Below are 20,919 nucleotides of genomic sequence, written 5' to 3' on the forward strand. Positions count from 1 at the left end.
AGAGTTCTGTTCTGTGTATTAATATTCATTTGACACCGAACCTCACATCCAATGTGGTCTATTCTCAACATCTCACAACAGACTGAGAAGGAAACGGAAGTAAGTCAGAGTTAATATAATAGAACTACAGGTAGCACTTTGGGAGGAACTCAATCAACTGTCTTCTCTGTCTTGGAAATGATTTTCTGTTGACAAATTGAAGAATTTAATCTTTGTGTTTATTCTCAGAATCAATAAGAGGTCACTTAAGTGGGTCTGGTCAGCATGAACTGCTGATTAGAACAGACAATGGTAGAAGGACACAGTAAAATTTATGTGCAGCATTCACAAAGGTAGGGTGGGTTCACCAGCTGGTGGTGAGGTCAGGGAGTGACTGAATGGAATGTGTATCTGCAGTATCTAGTAGTTTGTGACTACATTTGTAACAGGAGATGTTTGCATGAACTTTGTATATATTTGGTTAGTCCTCCATAAATTGTATATCTGTGTAGGAACATTTAGTCATACAAGTTTATGCATTGAATCACTATTATTATCACCCCTACCTACACCACAACATTACAATGGTTCTACATAGATATTCTTAAGCTTAGTACATAGATATGCACAATCGCTTAAATATGTAACCTATGTGATTATACAGGTAAAAACAAACTGAAGCAACATGTCCCATAGTACGTTGCACTCTAGCCAATCAAATCAAAGAACAAACACAAGAATGTATGTGCATGCACATGTGTGTATTATTTCATTTTGCACGTTTACGATTTTCATATTACAGTGAAAAAATGCTATACATTTTTTAAATAATGCTATTACTGTGTGCGAAATGCAGAAAAATGAATACACACAGCCCAACTCACTACAGTATGTACACTTGTCCAAGACCACACACTGCAGTGCAGATGACTCAGCCACTAGCGTTGCCATGGAAACACTGCCTCTTTACAATCAGTCTCTTAGTAACTGTGCGGTTGCAGAGGAAGGGACGTGTGTGTGTGTAAATGTTGTGACACTCAGTGTCTACTTGATGACTACTTGATGTAACTGACTAGTTCATCCAACAGTTGCTAAATTTAGAGCAATATTTTGCAAAGAACGTTTCAGTGCAGTTTCTCTGCATATAATGCATTTGGGTTCCCAGGATGATTTGTCAGATTTTTTCATTCTGTGCAGAAATCACATTTCCAAAAGATGAATTACCAAGATCAAAGACAAAGGAAATGTGGGAAATATCCAGACTTTTGCTTTCTGTCTCAATCTATCATTCCGCCATGTAACATGTTGGTTGTCATTTACTTGTTTGTTTGTTTCTATTTCAGCAGCCACTGACATCTAAAGTAAGACAAGGCCAAAGGTGTCTGTGTTGATTTAGGCAGATGAACTTGTTGGTGCTGGGTCACGGGGGCATGTCTATTGCTAGCCAGTTTAACACTCTTGAGACCAAAAACAGACTAAACCCTTGAGACTAAACTCCTTCATTACACTGGTACCTGAGTACAAACATTCCATTTTCAGTTTTTTGTGGACAATGTTAATCAATGAATGGACCTTTTTGCAACGCCCTGCGTGTATATCTTTCAGCTACTTCACGTGATGGGGCATTATAACTCAAGCAGCAAACTGAGAAAAAAAGACAGGTTTCAGGCCAACCAGTAGGCTCTCCCTGAGGTCAAAATGTCAAATGGAGAATAAAATAAAGGATGGAGTTGTCTGGCAGAATACTCAACTCTTCTTACAAGCTGTTACACTAAAGTTTGCAGTTCAACAGAGCTGTACAAATTATATTTACACCTGGATAGGTGTGACTGAGATCTTATCTGAACCAGTTCATATCCACATGTGGTGTGGCATGTCAGAATGCAAGCTGAGTGTTTCTGCGAGACTTCTTTACCTGATAACATATCTCATACTGCCTCAGGTCTCAGCTCTGGCTGTCAATATATTTTATACTTTATCAGAGTTTATCTGAGCAGACTCTAACAACGATCGACGAACAACTCTAATCCAGATTCAGAGTAAAACTTCCTTTAAAGATCTTTTCTCACGTCAACAGATGTAGAGAATTGTGCTCGGTTAGCAGAGGTCTGAAAACAGAGCACATCACAGCTTAAAAGCTCTCTGTTAGCTGTGTTGGCGGTATATGATGTTGCCATACCACCCCACTCAGCATGCTCCATTCATTCTGTTTTTGTGTCATTCACCCAACCCTACCTCCTAGCCCACTGTAGGCTCCTCCTCCACACACGGCCCTGTGTGTTTTGATATATTGACGTCAGGGCTGACGCACAGCAGCCTGGAGAGGCTGGTTTCATCAAAGGCCTCTGTGCTCATGCCTGAAGTGAGGTATTTTTATCCAACAGGGTGAGACACACAGAGAAAATGGGAGAGAATTGACGGATGGGTGAGAGTGGGTGGGTGGGAAAGCATCATGTGGTCACCATTCTCTGCCTGCGACACAAAAGGAAACAGTGGCTCACATGTCAGAACGTGAGTGACAGTAGCTTGTGACAATAAATGGTTAATTACACTACAACTACCAGGGTTACGTCAGTTTATAAGAACATAGGCATTTTAACAGTCAATCATGCATTCATTGTGCAATTATGTATAATTATATCATATGGGATTTATGGTTTGGATTAAATATGTCTTCATATGAGCGACTTCTCCAAGAACTGTTATTGATCGTTGCTTCAACTGCACATGAAATATGTATGGGGTCATGACATGGGGTCATGAGTAGTTTAAAAAAGGCATTTTTTTAAAGTGCGTGCGTGTTTGCATATTGTCATGTATGTATGAGGCATCTGGTCCATTGACCTCTGCACGGGGTCTTTGTAATAATGTCTCGAGGTTTTATGTGTTGTCTCATGATACGTTTTTAAGAGGCGGAACCCATGATCGCTCTTCCAGACCATAACCCTCCCAATCGACAAGGTATTGGAAGCCCCTGCCCCTCCGCCGTACATCCAGCTGGTGTGAGACTGAGAATGCAGGGTGGTGTGGCTTGAGGGGACAAGGCACTGGTGGAAATAGGTTTTAACTGGGAAACGAGAGATGAATCCTTATGGAAGCTGGCAGTTTGAGATTAATAGCAGAGGGGTTGATGGTCTTCTCAACAACACACGGTAAAATGGGGTGCAAGCTTCCTGGAATAAGTTCTGAGGGGATGGTCCCAGTATACAACCAAACCTTCAGACCAGGCTGATAAACAGGGGCAGGAATCCGGTGATGATCTGCCAGACATTTGTTTTACTCAGAAGTACACAGAAGCACAGTGCAAGCCTTCATCCAAATCTTGTGACTTTGACTGGGGATGAAACCCAGAGGAGAGACTGACTGGCCCCCAACCTCTTGCAGAAGGCCTTCCTGACTTGCCAGGTAAACTGAGGTCCACGATCCAACACAAAATCACAGGGTCCACAATGGTGAGTATATCGGCATTACCTTTTGAAAGGGGCAATCCAGGGATGAAGTCTAGGGCAATATGAGACCAGGGGTGGCTAGGAACGGGCAGAGGACGGAGAAGACCATCACAAGGGCGGTGAGAGGCCTTACCCCTGGCACAACCAGTACATTCAGAGACAAAGGACCTGGTGTTGGCTCCCATGGACAGCCACCAAAAGTCTCTCCTAAGAACTGACAAGGTGCAGGCAGCCCATGGGTGGCAAGCAAAATGGAAGATGTCTGCCCACTGTAGGAATGAACAGTTAGGCACAAAAGTTACGCACAAAAAGGCGGTTAGTGGGTCCAACGCCAGGGTCAGGATGCAGTTGTTGGGCTAAGGTTAGGGTTAGGGTGTATGTTTGTGAAGGGGGGTGGGGTGACCCCCGTTGGTGGTTACCATGTGGTATCACCATGGTTCCTCCCACATCCAGAAATTGAATTAGAACTTACTGGTAAAAAAGAAAACAGACATCATAAAGTAAATGCAGACCAGCTACAGGTGCACATTTGGAAAAAGTAAGTGCACACTAATGATATTTAGTGATGGAGCCAAGGACAAAAATGTAGTACAGGTGCTGCATTCTGTGTGCTAGATCATCTCACACTTTTCTGCAGTGAATTTGAAAAATCTATTGAGTAAAAGTAGCCGTGTCATGTTAGTATCATCATTGTTTCTCAGGGAAACTTGAAATTTGATAGCAAGGGCGTAACCATATAGCTTTGTGATTCCCTCGGCCACACTCACTCCAGTCCAGACGGTGGCGTCAATGCGCCATTTCGCTCATGTGACAACCGCCTTCAAACTCGAAAGAAGAGGAAGAAGAAGGAGAAGAAGAAGACGAAGAAGACGAAGAAGAAAGCCAAACAGTAACGTAAGCTAGCTGTATCGATGAGCAGCTAACAGGTTTGTTGAGAGTTGAATAGGCAGAATAGTGAAAGCGAAGCCGGAGGAGAGACACGGTTTACCGCTGCTGGCGGGTCATGCAGCTCTCTGAAAGGTAATGAGCCGTAAAGCCCCGGGGTCTCGGCTCAGCAGCGCCCACAAACTGCAGCCACACTGGAATGACTGGGAGCCCAGGTTGGTGTTCCGGTTCGGGGTAGCCGTCTGACAGGGCCTGTGGTCGGCTGCTTTCACTTGTAGCCAAATGGCACTGAGCACTTTGTGGGATTTGTTATAACACAACAGAATGATACACGTGTGTCTTATATTAAAATACACATTTTAGAACGTTAGCAGTTTGGACAGACTTTGGTTTGATTGTTCACGAGCCCGTCTGGTTTAGAGAAACAAGATAGCTCAGTTTGGATAAAATGAACACTCTGGGCATGATTAGCAAAATGTTGCCACGCTGTCTATTTCAGCAATTTAACAATAAATAACAAATGATCCGGTAGTTTATGCGATCACGGAGGTGGCGGTGATTCGAGCGGCGACTTATTTGAAAGCTGCTACTGCTGATGATCCTCACGAAACGAACTGATTGTCATAATTAGCCTGTTAGCTTTAGCTGAGGGTAGTCGGCTAGCTGGGAAAGACGCCACCCCCCCTAACGTTATCAACTTCCTCAAAATGTCCCGGTGTTTATATTAAAAACGTGTATGGGAAACTATTCAGAATTTGCAACTGATGTGTTTAAATGATAGTGGATGATGATGGTGGTGGCGCGTTAAGTGGCCTGACTTAGCAGCACATGTGCTACACCTCGTGTCGTGACTTTAGTCAAGTCCTCTGTTTTAACTACTAGTTTAAAGCAGATCTGTGTTATAATCTGTCATACATGATAACACTTGTGTATTTACTTTTAAGATTATAAGATTTCCTATGATACTGATGTAGTTGTGGCATGATGAAGTCGCTTCTGCAGGGTTGACAGTGTGCAACATGCTAAGAAAAACGGAAAGCAGTGATTTGTACATTCTCTTTCACCTTTACTCAATTAGAAAACCGTGCCAACACAAGATCGTTTATGTTGTAACTTATCCATTTCGTTGTTTTTGTGTATATATACACACACAATCTGAATTTGATGACTGCAACAGATGACAAGAAATATGTGACAGGAGCATGTTTACCTTTTGTGTCAGGTCACCTTATCTTTACACACTCATTGTTGTAGTTTTGTAAGGGGAATTTTCTCCCTTTATTGTTTGATATAAGATATCTGCTGCCAACCAATCTGGAATAACCAGAAATGATGTTGTGTAACTAAAAACTCTGTATTTTCACCTCTTTTTTGACCACCAGCATTACCACACAGCTAAAATGTGCCCTCTGTATCTTGCAGACGGGCTAATTCCGTCACCTTGTCCAGCCGCATTGGTAAAACAAGGCCTACACTAAATCCAGCACACAATATGATACAGAATTTTACAATGTTGCATTAAAATAAATAAAACTCTGGTAACTTTAACAACAGATTTTATTTGTAAGAATTAAATTGCGTCACGTACTTGCACCATAATTTAATCAACAATTCATTTGAACTGATTTGACAAAGGCAATACCTTCATGTATAGCCTACTCAGAAAAGAACATTAATCAGTAAATGCACGTCTATGTAACACAGCTCTGTTTAGGACCTGGTGGTGATCCAACCCCGGATCTGTAAACAAACCGATTGAAGAACACAAAGTCGTCACTACCACTGTCTCGGCTACACATAAATCAAATGCTACAGATGCCAGTTAACTTATGCCCTACTAGAGGCAACAGTCAGCTCTGGCTGGCTGGCTGGCTGGCTGGCTTATTCCTTCACAAGCCGGAGCCTTCTAGCTTGCCTCGCTGCCGACGTCAACCTTTTTCGCGAGCCTGTTGCCTAACTAAAGTGAAACTAGCCGATAGTTAACATAGTAAACACTGTTGTATTACATGCACACAATTGCTGAAGAAGAAGAAATTAATTTGGTGGAATCTTTTTGGCTGTGAATTGTGAGGATGTAGGCGAGGAGTTATTATTGCTGCTGGTGTGAATGATCAGATGTGTAGTAGTGGTACAGTATAAACGTCACCGTGTATTCACGTCTCTATAATTAGTAGAAAGGTGTTGAGTCTTGTGTTATATCACTTTATTCCACTGGATAAAGGTTACGCTCACTTTCAAAATGAGGTGGTTAGGTCGAATGCGATACCCTATAGCCTTAGTGTTAAGTTGAGGTCATTCGAAGGTGGTTTCATTGCTGGAGGATAGAACTGAATGCCGTGGTGTAGAATAGTCTTTGGGAGTCAGGTCTGGACTGCAGGCAGGCCAGGCTAGTACCCACACTGTTTCACTGAGCCATGTTGTTAAACGTGCATAATAAACTCTTCAGCATTCACAGTGCACTTACAGATGTGCCAGTTAGCCACACCATGGACAGTAACACTCTCCAATATCATGAGACGCTAGCTTTTGACCTTTGCTATGTCAACAATCGGTGTGGCCCTATTCCTCTCTCGTCTTTAGCACACAACCATTATTTCTAGAAACAATCTGAAAGGTTCATTTCCATTTCAGATCCCCTCGATATGTATATAGAAATGTATAACTTCCTCTTTGTGATTATCACGGCAATCACTAAAATTTCAAATCAGTGCTTTTTGTTTTTTCATGCATTTAACAAACTGTCAATTGTTGGAGTTGGGGTTTGTACTTGCCCAGGAAAGCACTGTTGCAGCATCCTCACACCTTAGCGGGAAATCAGTTATGGTGGTGTATAGTTTTATTATCTAAATCCATGATATTGTGTGTCATAGTGTCACAATGCGTTTCCTTTTTGTCTGTGTATTTAGAGTTGGCGGCGTATCATCCAGTCAGGACGGAGTAACTTCTAGAGACCTTGGTACAGCAGTGTTGTACGACGTGTTGCCTTCCAGCTGCTCAGACCAGCCAGCATTATCCAGCGATGCCTGCACAGCTGCAGATACACTCCAGGAAGAGGGTGAGGCTGACGCTGGCACCTTATGGGTCACCCTTGTATTTCACAATCCATTTATGTTGTTTATATGGGTTATGTTTACTAGGGCTGGCTTCAACGCTTTAAAGCTTTTACCATAGATGCTCACGCCACCACCAAGGCCTAACAAGCAGAGACTAAATTTGTGTCGTTCTAGTGATTTTTATTGTTCAAATGATCTATTAAATGTATATAATTGCTTTGTTATAATAGATGTTTTCAAAAGGTGTCTGGACCACATTGCAGTTGTAGCCTCTTATAGGATAAATATGCCTGGTGGTGTTTGATGTTTTACTTTAGAGGAAAATATCATGAATAAAACATCCTACTTCCCGACATTAAGGTATCGTTAAAAACATTCTTGGATCCACTACTCGATCTGGATCAGCACCAAAGTTTAATGGGGTAATCATGACACTGATATGGGCCGGTGCAGTGCAGGGAAGTGATGTAAAGGACTACCAATGGTGGCCTCAATCATGTTCCAAACGGGACCTCATTAGTAAGACATATGGAGAGAAGCCAGTAACGCATGTTGTAAATGGGGCGACAGTCAAAACGTGTGGAGCTTCAATCTATAATGCGCCGGCTGAAATGTGCTATTGGGGTTCTGTTAATCTTGATGTGTCTGCTTTGGTTTTCTATGTGACAATGTTATCTTTCTGGCCATCAGGTGGATATGAAGCTGGTCAAGGCGTCTGTGATACATTTGGTTGGAAGTCGCTGGGGCAAGAGTTGAGGCCCAGTGACATAACAGATTTGACCCCTTTTCAGCATGGAAACCGTGCTTTAGCTTCAAAGGACATGAGGAAATCGCAGGGTAAGTGTTGACAGATGTGACAGATGCATTCACAGCACAATGGATTCAGTAGAAGTGAAGAATTCAGCAAAATCCCTTTAGCTCCACCCAAGTTTAAGCATCTTCGCAGTGACTTAATCTTTTCCTAATTACAATGTGTGACCATTTTAGTCAGGTTTTCATGCAGCATGTGACATTGTATGTGCAGACAGAGGGATGACTCACTCAGAGGAGTCTCGGCTTGCCAATCTCCTGCGTCGAGTCTCCAGAGAGGATGATCGTGACCGCAGGTTAGCCACCCTCAAACAGATGAAGGAGTTCATCAGCCATGCTGAGAGCAAAGTGGTTAGTTCATACAATTACTATTACTATCATTTACTGTTCCCAAAAATAAATTCAATCATACTGTGAAGTTTGATGGCTTTGATGGTTGACTTGTCGTTTGCCAGGGACTTGCAAATCAGACGCTGTTGAATTAAAAAAACAAAATTTCATGGACCAGTTAGATCTATGGAATAGGGTGTTAGTTTTGACATCTGCAGAGTCTTTGTACATGGTTGATGACAAGTCAAATGTTTTGTCCTCCCTCAGACCCTGGTCAAACAGCTGGACACCATCCTCAGCACCTTGAATGACATTTTGAACGAGAGGTAAAACCTAATGCCAAACTGAATGACTGTGGTGTGAACAGCAGACTGAAAGGATCCAACACCAGATACCTGGATATCAAATCCTTTAAATGATGACACCAGTTGATTCATTTCATTATACAGAAGCTATGCAAACACTTTTGCTCTTTGCACTTGCTTTTTAATGCCAAAAAACGTGAAATATGTTGCACAGATGCAACATTACTTGCCAAGAAAACTGGCCCAAGAGTACTATTTTCATGACTCACAGCCTTTAATTTGTCTCCTTGCTCTTCTCATTTACAGCAGTAAGCTGCTGGGGGAGTTGCGCCAGGATGCGGCGGCGTGCTTGGGTCTGCTTTGCACAGTGCTAAGCTACGAAGCTGAACGCATCTTCAAGTGGTTGTTCCTTAAGTTGAGTTCCAGCAGTCGTGATGAGGTGAAGCTGCTGTACCTGGTGGCAGCATACCGTGCTCTAGAGGGCGCTGGGGAGAGGAAGGCCTTCTCTCATGTGATGCAGGTAACTTCACACACAGTCTCGTCCAGGTTGTACAGCTCATTACTGAAACTGAGTGTTTTATTTTGTTGTTTAGATATCAGTAAGGTGTGTCTGAGTGTCTGAACATGCACTGGAACGCATACATAGGAACACCCCAAATTCAGAATGCTTTTACAGAAATATAAAGTGTACAGATATTTAGATGGTGGTGACAGAAAGAGCTAACTGTTCCGTCTTTCAGTTGGTGATGAGCAACCTGCAGACCATCCTGGAGAATGTGGACACACCGGAGCTTCTTTGTCAGAGTGTGAAGTGCATTCTACAAGTGGCTCGCTGCTACCCTCATGTCTTCAGCACCAATTTTAGAGTGAGTGGCTTCACATGTTTGAAATTCACAGGTCAACAAGAATTGCAGAATAAAATGTTTACGCCACCTAAAATAGTGTCCACTCGGCTTACAAGCTAACATCCTTGACTTGCTTTTCCATAATGACTTTGTTTTTTACAATAGGACACAGTAGACATCTTGGTTGGGTGGCACATTGACCACACACAGAAGCACGCGCTCACTCAGCAGGTCTCAGGTCAGTAGCAGCACTTTTAATAGTCTTCAGTACAAAATAAACAAAGATTCACCACTAACTCTAATCTAACAGTCTATTGCCTTTAATGTATAACTGCTGTCTTTTTTGCATCTGGTTTCATTTAAAACCACTTGTTTTATCACACAACTTGTTTTTATTTTCCCTAACCTCTACGCCGGCATTTCATTGATTTTATCGACACGTCTTGAGATTTAGGTTTTAAAATTCTAAAAGGATATTATTTAAGATGCCTATAAAACACAGCCCTTGATCTCCTGTCTCCTTCTGTGTTTAGGCTGGTTGCAGAGTTTGGAGCAGTTCTGGGTGGCAGACCTGACGTTCTCCACCACTCTGCTCGGTCAGTTCTTGGAGGATATGGAGGCCTATGCAGAGGTGAATATACAGATTTTACGTCATCATTGCACAGCTCTATGAATGCAATTTATTGTATTGTATCCTCTAGCACTGGTTTGAAAGGAAGGTCATTGAATTTAACACATTTTAACGTAAACCATTGCATGTATTCCAAAGATCACCGTAAGATCACTAATAAGAAATCTCCTTAAAGTATTTGATTTTATTGATTGCAAATGATTAGTGATTATTAATGAATTGGTGTTTTACAAATACTAGTATGCAATAGAACTGCTGACTGACTAACCGATTGGGTGATCTTGTCAGGATCTGAGCCACGTGGTATCCGGTGAGGCAGTGGATGAAGACATCCCACCTCCCACGGTGTCCCTCCCCAAGCTGGCAGCTCTGCTGAGGGTTTTCAGCACGGTGGTGCGCAGCATTGGGGAACGATTTAACCCCATCAGAGGACCGCCCATCACCGAGGTCTATGTAAACGATGTAAGAGCAGAATGCCTGAATTATCTGATTACAATGTGTTTTTGACCATCACTCAGAATTTCTCTCTTCTTCTCCTGACGCATATGAGGAAGAGATCTGATAGTCGATAAAGTAGTAGTATTGAAGTGAAGGAAAGTTATAGTTGGGATAAAAAAGTAAGCATGCAATCTGTATTGTAGGCCACACCCCTTAACCCAAATATCTGCTGTCAATTTCCTGTTCCTAGTATTCACGTGGTTTTGCCTTTTTTTTTTTTTTTCCAGATTCTGAACCGGGTTTTGGCCTGTGTGACTACGGCCAAGCAGGTTCAGTTTTCTGAGGTGGTCCTGACAGCAGGGAATGAATGTGTAGGTGTTTTACTTGCCAGCGTGGAACCCTGTGGCCCACTGATGGATGCTGTCCTATCCTACGGCCTGGACCAGCTGGGCTGCTGCAAGGCCTGTGGCTCAGACTACAACCTAGCCGTGCTCAGCCTTGTCACACTGGTACAGTCACACTGGCAGATTGTTAAATTCCTAACTACAAACCAAAGTGTAAAAATGTGACATCTGGCAGTGAGGCCTCCATATTTATCCGATTGAGGAATCTGCGAGCTAAATCGTACTGCAGGAGGTCTTCAAAGTTAAACAGAGTTGTTGTTGTAAACATGTAAGTTGAAATCCCACTGCTAGATGCATCAATGTTTTTTTGAAGAGAACGTCTGCAATTATGATTAAGGAAAAGATCAAGTGATGTGTCTTTAATCTCTTCACTCTGTGATGTTCAGCTCAGACTGACATGGTGGATTAATGTGCTGTACTCACTTCTTATTAGACCTATGAGGAAGATTTTATGTTCTCTGGAGTTTTTCCTTGTCTTCTTAGAGAGCTAAGAATAAGTCAGTAACTGTGTGCTGTTGTGGGCCTGTAAAGTCCTTTGAGACATTGTACGTCATACTGGGCTCTCAGAATGAATTTGATTGGATTCACTCATAAAATGATTTTGCTAATTCAAAACTCATTTAGTCATCTTAGAGATGTGTGAATTGGCTGTTTTTGTTTTCAGATTGTGGAACAGATCAACACCAAGCTTCCTGCATCATTTGTGGAGAAACTGTTGGCACCAAACTCACAGTTGCTTGAGCTTCGCTTCATTCGAGAGAAAGAGGTGTGTTTGTGTGTGTATATGTTGGCGTGGGGGTGGGTGGGTGTGTGGATGTGTCTGTATATTAATGTGTGTATATGTCTCTTACAGGTCATGTCAGCTGTTCACAGTGTATACCAGGCACTGCTAAGCCTGAAAAACATTCCAACACTGGAGGCAGCTTATAAACTGGTTTTGGGTGAGATGGCATGTGCCCTGTCTAGTCTTCTGGCTCCCCTGCAGCCAACTGACGGTGTCCTGGCCCCCAACAACGCCTGCTCCAACATCCAGCACCCTGCCTTTGCCTCCCTCACTCTGCCCCCAGAGAAGGCACAGTTCACACTCATCTTCAACCTCAGCACCCTCACCACCATTGGGAATACCAAGAACTCGCTGATAGGGGTGAGTTCCTTTGCTGTTCCTCACCAGACAAATCCTTCAAATCACCTCGGAGAAGGTAATTTAAACAGAAAAGCCAGGAAAGTGAAGTATACTGTCAGATTGAGGTCTATCAATGGCCACCTGGCAGCAGATGGTCATGGTGACTGTCGGTTTTGTTTGTTTAGTTGTTCAGGTCTTCACTTTTGTAGTTTCCATCTTGTGTATCGCTGTAATGCCCCATTCCTTAACCACTTGAGAGCAGAGGATGGCGAAGAATGGTAGGGAAAAATTCCAGAAATTAGAATACAAAGGTTGTCGCTGATTTCTCTTTGTTTTTGTGAATGTGCATATTGATGCTGAAGTGTTTGTGTCTTTAGATGTGGGCGTTGTCTCCTACGGTCTTCGCTCTTCTCAGTCAAAATCTGATGCTGGTTCACACAGAATTAGCAGTCTACTACCCTGCTATCCAATATGCTGTGCTGTACACCCTGTACTCCCACTGCACTAGGTAACAATTACACTGGTTTTGCTAACATTACTTATCTCCTCTGTCAATCAGATGGGTATAATGAGCAATATGCTGTCATTTTCAGAACTTACTCTGTAAAATGTAAGATCAGGATGGTTTGTGTGACTCTACACCCTGTTGCATGACACTGCATTTTTACCTTAAATGCAATATCTCTCCTCCAAATGGTGTTTCCAACCATTATGTCGGAGATATCTAAGTATCCTCATAGTTTGTATGATAATGTGGCACAGCATCTTGTCAATGAAATGGATTACAGGCACATCTGTTCTTTCATTTCTAATTTTAACCGGCCTCATGGGTCTTCTGTATGTCCGTCTACCAGACATGATCATTTCATCTCATCCAGCCTGTCGTCGTCTTCTCCCTCGCTGTTTGATGGAGCGGTCATCAGCACGGTCACTACAGCAACCAAGAAACACTTCAGCACGTTGCTGAGCCTTCTGGGAATTTTGCTGGTGAAGAAGCACCTCTACCCTGAAGCCAGGTTCTGTGAATCACCCAAACACGTATACATACAAAGAAACAAATGTAGAACCAGATATATACAAGATGGATACACAGTTAGATAACTGAATGTTATAAAGAGCGTAATGTCAGACTGCAACACTGGAAATAACATTGATGATTTACTGCATATGAGTGCTGTGTGATACTTACGTGTGTCTGTGTGTGTGTGTGTGTGTGTGTATGTGTGATCAGGAGGCTTCTGCTGACCTGGGCTCAAGAAATCTCTTTGCTGATGAAGAAGTCGGACACCTACAGTCCCCTGTTCTCCTTGCCCTCCTTCAACAAGTTCTGCAAGGGTCTGCTGTCAAATGGTGAGAATCTACCACCAACACAACAAATCCACACTCATTTCCACAGGTTGAGTCACAATTAGACAGCGCCATGCAAGCAGCCTTAAAGCTCACTGGGTAATATCAGTTGAGTGTACCTGACTTGGACAGCCGCAGCTGGATTTAGGCACACATTTACACCGGCATGCTTTGTCATCAGTCTCCCTGATCATTTAGATACACAAACATCATACGTATTATTTTATTCTTTCTTTTGGTGGATACACTGAAATACGTTTTGAACCCCTCCAGCTAAGCTGCCTCACCTAGTTTTGTGCCAGTAATATCTCACAGTAGTGAACAGCCTGATTCTGAGTCATAACAAATCATTGATTTATGCTAGAAACTGTTCCTTTACATGCACATCAAGAAAGTGTCAAGGAATGATTGACACCTCCTTCAGCAGAGGAATGTGAGCATGTCTTGTAACAAATTCAGTGAGTGAGAGCTGTGTGTAGTGTTATTGAAACGGCATCATCTGTGGATCTGTTTGCGTACAGGGGTCAGGGCCAACAGATCCACAGAACACTTCACAGCTCTCCCTCACCTGGATAATCCCAACACCTGCTTTAGGTCAGGATGCTGTTTGTTGACTTTAGCTCAGCTTTTGACTCCATCAACCCAGATAAACTGGTCAACAAACTGCAGGCACTACAGCTTGCAACCACCCTGTAGGTGGATCAAGGACTTTCTCACTGACAGACTCCAGCATGTCAGGCTGGGAAACCTTACCGCCCCACCATCATCCTCAACACTGGTGTCCCCAAGGCCGTGACCTCAGTCTGTTTCTCTATTCTTTATACACCACCGACTGTACTCCACAGCTAAAACAGCATCATTCAATTTGCGCCCAATGTCCAATAACAATGAAGCAGTTTACAGGGAGGAGGTCCAAACATTCTCCATGTGGTGCAAAACCAATGTCCATACATATATGGACTACATATTTATTACCAATTTACTTCTAGAATTTAAAGGCTACATGGTCATTTTTGTTTGATATTGATATAAGATATTTTCTTCCTTGTTGTGACTGAGCAGCTCTGAATGAAGACCAAGTCATCTGTCTTCAAACTTGCAGCAGTCTCCAGGTCCTATCTTCGTCACTGTCTTCAGATCTGTTGCAGAGGTAAAAACGTCTCGCAATCCAGCAGTTTTTTCGGTATCTGCAGCAAAACAAAGATAATAAGGTGTGTTCGTGCCGTAGACCTAACACTGTTTTTATGTTGATGGTTTGTTAGGTGTGTGGACGTGTGCAGAGTCCAGCTGGTTCACTCGGCAGTGAGGGTGAGGCAGGCCTATGGTAAGCTGCTCAGGACAATCCCCCTGGACATCGCACTGAGGTAAGACATCTGCGTATTCGGGTTGAACAGTTGTTGAATAGCCCTGAACAACCCGCTTGCATGCCGGGGCACAAGACTGCAGAGTAGAGATTACTAGTAACACAGCAGAGAGTTGAGATTGGCTGAGAAGCAGCCTATCACTGTCTTCATGAAACTGGCCAAGTAAAAATCATTGCGATGATGCTTAATTTTACATCTCCAGTAAAATCATTGCCAATATACGGTAAACATTCAATATAACCCCGAGCCGCGATATAGGGCCAATTTTTCCAAATGAGTTTCTTGCATCTCGTCATTGTAACATTGTGTCTGCATCGGTCTTATCCATGCTTTTGTCCACAGTAACCATAGCCATCCTGAATTGAGGGAGATCTCGCTGGCTATCCGTCACCACATGAGCCGAGCACCAAGCAGCACCTTCCACCCTCAGGACTTCAGTGACCTCATTAGCTTCATCTTATATGGAGTTCTGCACCGAGGAGGGTAGGTCTCACCAAGGATCAAGTTATTGCCCCCTCTTCATTTCTTCTTCCACTGAGCTCTTTCTGGCACTTGGCATGAGATACATAATACATTTTGTTTTCAGGAGACGCATAGTAATTCCTCTCCAACATTGACAATTGTTGAGTACTACGTGAACAACAGTGGTTGAATATATGGAATACGAAATGACCCCTAGGAGCTGGTTGAATTATTTTTATTATCAGCAAAAGGTTTGCGCCATTGTCAGCCTATACTAACTATTCTGTAATGAAGCCTTTGTCATGTTTGTGTCCACAGCAAGGATCCATGGCTGGAGCGACTGTACTACAGCTGCCAGCGGCTGGAGAAACGGGATGGTCGAAGCAGCATAGATGGAAGCGGGCCCAGCACAGTGCCACGGGCCCTGTTGAAAACTGAGGTAGTGCTCTGGCAGTGGGCAGTATGGGAAGCCGCACAGTTCACTGTGCTGTCCAAGCTCAGAACACCGCTGGGACGAGCTCAAGACACCTTCCAGACCATTGAAGGTAAAGCACCAGTTATGGGTCATAAAGGGTTAGTTGAGTAACGTAGCCCTGACGCATTACTAGCAAACACACCAGTATTGCCATAGCAAGAGAAGTTGATGGACTTTGAAACTGAATAAAGCTGAATGAATAAGCTGCATCAGTACTGTAAGAACACTATTCCAACAGTAAGGTGGACACATTAGGTGTGTGTATGTGACCTGGAAGCTGTATTCCTGCATTTTAGGTATGATCCGGAGCCTCGCTGCCCACTGTCTGAACCCTGAGCAGGATGCTGGATCGTGGGCCGGGGCTGGAGTCGATGGCGACGGCCACCACTCCAACCAGCTCCGCCTTGTTCTGCTCCTGCAGTATCTGGAGAACTTGGAAAAACTCATGTACAATGCCTTTGAGGGCTGTGCCAACGCTCTCACTGCCCCACCAAAGGTAACATTTATTAGGTCATTTGAGAAAGAAACCTGACTGCACCAACTGCTTTTCCATAGAACACATTGACCAAATTAAGCTAGTAATTTATAAACAATAAATCCATTTTCCCAGGTACGTAAATATTGTAGTTGAGCTTGAGTGGCAGTCTCTACTGGAATAAGCAATGTGTCATGTATGATTTGAGAACAGCAAAATCCTATTCATTCTGTGCATTTGCATGTGTACTATAGGTCTCAATCGCAGTACAAACAGAAACAATCACACAAAATTGCAAATGCAAAACTGTTTTTGGGGCCCTTAAAGCTGAGGGCTAAACCACCATCTTTCTCTCTCAGGGTATCAGGACATTCTTCTACACCAACCGTCAGACTTGCCAGGATTGGCTGACAAGGATCCGCCTAGCACTGATGAGAGTTGGTCTTTTGTCCGGTCAGCCGGCAGTAACCGTTCGCCATGGCTTTGATCTGCTTGCCGAGATCAAGAACAGCAGCAATCAGGTCCTTGTCGCTTGTCATCTTGTTCATCTCTATATGCATTTCCAGTGTGTATTGTGATCAGTGCCAGTTGGAGTTAATGTAATTGTAGTTCATGTGTAGTGGAAACTGGACCATTGCAATAAAATATCTACTGTTAGAATTGTAAATGTGGTAGCGCCTCTGAACAGTAGGTTTTGGTGTTCTCCTTCACCAGGGCCCAGAGCTGGAAGTTCCTCTGATGTTGTTGGTGGAGGCTCTTTGTGAGCTGCGCTGTCCTGAGGCCATTCATGGCCTTGCAGCCTGGAGCCTTTCCACCACTGGCAGAAGCCTGTGCTGGCTGGGGTCGGTTGCTCTGCAGGCCGAGGGACGGTAAGAATCCCCCCTTGACTAGATGCATTACATCATACAAACATCTGTGTTTATAGCTTTTAATACAGTAATATTGATTCTTATTTTGTCAAAACTAGGTTATTTTCTCGTCAAATGACACAAGAGTTCTAATTAAACTGACTAACTATTCTGACAGTATGGTCTTGTATTGCGGGGTCTTATTTGTTACTTGCTGTTATTTGTTTATGCAATACTATAGATTTCCCATAGATTTTGTAAAGGTTTAAAATTTTACATCCGCTCAGTTGCTCGTAAAGCTCTGCAGCCTGGAAAGGCATAATAATCTTACTGGTGTTATGCAGAGTAAACCCACACTTGCAATCAATTACTGGGGTTACCAGTTTATTAAGTACGCATTTACAATCTAATTAAATATACCAGCCCTACATTGCAACTATATCTCAATGTAATGTAATGTATCCAGATAACAAGATCACATGTTTATGCAAGATGTAAATGACAACCTGATCTGAATGCTATCCAATCTTACCAGATCACATAATATATGAACGAGGTCTGGCTCATATTGTGATCAATCACAACTCGTGTCTGCTTGCATGTGTGTAGCTTTGAAAAGGCAGCGGCGGAGTACCAGGATCACCTCTGTGCTGTCACAGGCATGGACTGCAGCATTAGAAGCTCGGATTGCTGTCTCCTCAAGCTCTCTAGCAGCCCCAAACACACCAGCAATGGTAACCACCAATCACCCACCAACAAAGCACCCTGAATACAGCTTTTCTATCCCTTGTCATTGATGGATAAAATTGTCTTTGTTCCCAATTTGTACCTTTTTCAGTCTTTAAATGAATGGCTCAACCATTTTACATTTCAGTTATTGGTCATGCACTATTCAGCTTTAAGGTTACAAAGACACAGACTGCCTCCTGTCCTCCCTTAAACGGCAGGTTTTCACCCCATTTTGTACTAAAAACTCACCACCAACAACACACACGCACTAGAACAGATGCATCACATCCACCTGTTCTAGTCTGTGTGTCTTGACGGCATCACAAGGGCCAGGCCAGGGGAAGTACAAGAAGTGTGGTGCTGTGTTTTGGACATGTTGTTTTGTCTGAGTTCTTTTCAAGCACACTCATTCTTTTTTTTTTGGTTTTCTTCTGAAAAGGCGAAGGCAGGAAGACTGTTCTGCTCAAGTCCTCAGACTGTTCTCCGGAGGTGATAAACTTTCTGGCCAACAAAGCCTCTCAGTGCTATGTGGCACTCTGTGATTGGGCCTCTGTGAAGGAGTGGCAGGCCAGCATTCATGCCCTGAAGCAGAATGCCACCAGTCCCGTTAGCATCCACCTGAGGACAGACTTTAACTACATCCAGGCCCTGCGTCGGTTTGAAGAGGGAGACCTGGGTGAATGTGGCGCCCAGCTGGAACTGCTGCCTGGAGAGGACTACAGTTCCTTGAGCACTAGCAGCAAGGAAAAGCTTGGTAAGCCCACCCTGAGCCCACTGTGGAATTTACATGCATCGTTAACATCACTAAAAGTACTAATATCGAATAGAAACATCAATATGTAATATTGCATTCAAAGATGAATCAACTACTACCTTCCAGCTCAAAAGTCTTGTGTCTGTGCGTGTTTGTGTGTGCATGTGTTAGATCTCAAGAAGTTACTTCCCTCCATGAGCCCTGATCCATCTGAGCTCCAGAGAGCCATTGAGGTGCAGCTTCTCCGCAGCGCCCTAAGTGCCATGACAAAAGCCAATCAGCAACTGGAGCAGAAGAGTACAACCAATCCAGAGTGAGTTGCATCCAAAATGTTGCCAATGTTGAAAATATGCTTGAGCCCATTATATATATATTTTATTGCTTGTGTATTTCTATTTGTGGTTGCATCCAAAGAGAAGTGTATTCTTTAGATAAGTCATGTGATGTTGTATAATATTCCAGTACCTTGGTGCGCTGCCTGAAACAAACTGGCCGGATATGCTTGGGTCCTCTGCGCCTGTCCACTTTGATGCTATCTGACGCCCTGCCCACCCTCCCCACACTGCAGCTCCACTGTACTGCCACTCTGGAGAACACACTCACCGGACAGGAGGTATGACACAGGACACACGTTGCACAAATGTTCTTTTAGTTTGCTTTAAAAACACAGTGTAGAAAATGGGAATAGTCCTCTTCCTGTGTAATTACTTACCATTATTTGATTTTCAATTTTTTTTATATATCCGCATGTTCATTGTTATGTTGTCCAAAACTGTCTTCAATAAGAGAAAAATATGCAGGCTAGTCTTTTAGAATCCATTGACGAGAGGAAATGAATGAGGACTCCTGTGATTAGGATGCAGAGATAAGTGAGCAGAACAACTTGGGAGAAAAGTGAGACCTATTTAAAAGTCTTAAATCCACTTGATTGATCTGTCTTCTTTGTAGGACTGTGTGATTCCTCTGTACAGTGAGGCTCTGAGCTCTTGTAAGCAACAGGATGTCCAACCTTTCCTCCAAGCCCTCAGATACAGCATGTTCCAGAGACAACTCCTCCACAAACTCAAAGGTAGGTTGAGTTTTTTGTGTCAGACATGAATTTCAGAGTCATTAAAGTCGCCATGTTGTGCCTCTGTGGTGGCAGAATATGGCAAACTATTTATCCAACACTTTGGTCAACAGCGACGTGTATAGGAAGTAGGATGAAATAGAAATGATTCATTTTCCACTGTGTCCTCCTTAAAGTGAAAGACTTTGCTCTGTTTCTCTGGTCCAGGTTCCACTCCCACCATAGATGGTCATCTGATGGAGCTTTGTCTGACTGCTGTTAAATTTGCCCGGAAAAGGGGCAACATCTCACTGGCTTCCCGCCTGCTTAGCCAGTGCAGTGATGGACCAAAAATAGAGGATCAGGAGGAGGACATCACCCAGGCCTTCAAGCGTCTAACCCTGGAGGGCACTCTTGGGGAGAAATGGGGCCCAGAGCTACAGATAGAGAAAGCCAAAGTCCTCAGAACAGCAGGTGAGGAACAGTGACACTTGATATTAAAGCTGTAGTAAGATATTTTATATGCATCAGAGCATGCAAGAGCATTTTTAGTCTGTCGTGGCCTTTTTGAAATAAAGATATGTAATTGACTGTCTGGCTACTCTTGCGGTGACTTGTTGTTGATGTTGCACACGATGCTGTTTTTGTATCCTAAGCGGCTGTGTCTCTGCCCATAGGCCAGTCCATGACAGCCATGGAAATGCTGAGCAAAGCAGCCCTGTCTTACTGCCAGGTAGGGAAGAATGAAAGCGCTGCCTGCCACTCGCTGCTGACACTCTGCAAATGGCTGCTGGCTGATTGGAAGGACCTAACCCCTCAGCTGAAACAGGCATGTTATCCCATCAACACAACTCTCTGCCTTTAACTCAACATGATCAAAACTCAAAATAGACTGGTTGATATGGAATCACATGCCTCCATTTTTAAACATGATCTAGACTTCACTGTGAACGTGTGTGTGATTCTTGAATAAAAGGATTTCCTGATTGTGTTTTGTTTCAGGTGGTAAAGAAAACGGGAGCAGTGAACTCATCCAATGCTGTGAGCAGCATGTCCTCTCTTAGCCGAAACATCGCTGCTCTGCTAGAACTTCCCCTAGAGGACCAGGACATTCCACGAATAATCACAGAGACCTCTGGTAGCATTGCACACATTAATTTACAGA

At 43.4% G+C, this 20,919-nt stretch overlaps 1 protein-coding gene across 2 annotated transcripts in view; it reads left to right on the forward strand.

Annotated features, from left to right (window-relative positions):
* The first annotated feature begins 4,275 nt into the window (after positions 1–4,275).
* smg1 (SMG1 nonsense mediated mRNA decay associated PI3K related kinase) overlaps positions 4,276–20,919 on the forward strand; it is a 31,992-nt gene continuing 15,348 nt past the window's right edge. The window contains exons 1-31 of one of the 2 annotated variants that reach the window (XM_076144213.1): positions 4,276–4,528; positions 7,220–7,368; positions 8,057–8,203; positions 8,391–8,527; positions 8,774–8,832; positions 9,118–9,331; positions 9,552–9,677; positions 9,822–9,894; positions 10,190–10,287; positions 10,576–10,749; positions 11,013–11,234; positions 11,794–11,895; positions 11,983–12,273; positions 12,630–12,760; positions 13,107–13,268; positions 13,484–13,602; positions 14,662–14,749; positions 14,862–14,963; positions 15,306–15,446; positions 15,744–15,970; positions 16,197–16,396; positions 16,735–16,896; positions 17,090–17,244; positions 17,833–17,957; positions 18,392–18,706; positions 18,878–19,019; positions 19,169–19,319; positions 19,655–19,775; positions 19,983–20,228; positions 20,432–20,583; positions 20,757–20,892. In XM_076144213.1, coding sequence (XP_076000328.1) covers positions 4,452–4,528; positions 7,220–7,368; positions 8,057–8,203; positions 8,391–8,527; positions 8,774–8,832; positions 9,118–9,331; positions 9,552–9,677; positions 9,822–9,894; positions 10,190–10,287; positions 10,576–10,749; positions 11,013–11,234; positions 11,794–11,895; positions 11,983–12,273; positions 12,630–12,760; positions 13,107–13,268; positions 13,484–13,602; positions 14,662–14,749; positions 14,862–14,963; positions 15,306–15,446; positions 15,744–15,970; positions 16,197–16,396; positions 16,735–16,896; positions 17,090–17,244; positions 17,833–17,957; positions 18,392–18,706; positions 18,878–19,019; positions 19,169–19,319; positions 19,655–19,775; positions 19,983–20,228; positions 20,432–20,583; positions 20,757–20,892 — 4,744 coding nt within the window. In that variant the 5' untranslated portion in view covers positions 4,276–4,451. The remainder of the gene's footprint in view (positions 4,529–7,219; positions 7,369–8,056; positions 8,204–8,390; positions 8,528–8,773; positions 8,833–9,117; positions 9,332–9,551; positions 9,678–9,821; positions 9,895–10,189; positions 10,288–10,575; positions 10,750–11,012; positions 11,235–11,793; positions 11,896–11,982; positions 12,274–12,629; positions 12,761–13,106; positions 13,269–13,483; positions 13,603–14,661; positions 14,750–14,861; positions 14,964–15,305; positions 15,447–15,743; positions 15,971–16,196; positions 16,397–16,734; positions 16,897–17,089; positions 17,245–17,832; positions 17,958–18,391; positions 18,707–18,877; positions 19,020–19,168; positions 19,320–19,654; positions 19,776–19,982; positions 20,229–20,431; positions 20,584–20,756; positions 20,893–20,919) is intronic. The other variant, XM_076144214.1, reaches the window with a different exon arrangement.

Source organism: Genypterus blacodes, unplaced genomic scaffold, assembly GCF_046128005.1.
Source record: "Genypterus blacodes isolate CSIRO-AG114 ecotype Tasmania unplaced genomic scaffold, CSIRO-AGI_Gbla_v1 ptg000028l_1, whole genome shotgun sequence".
NCBI classification, from domain to species: domain Eukaryota; kingdom Metazoa; phylum Chordata; class Actinopteri; order Ophidiiformes; family Ophidiidae; genus Genypterus; species Genypterus blacodes.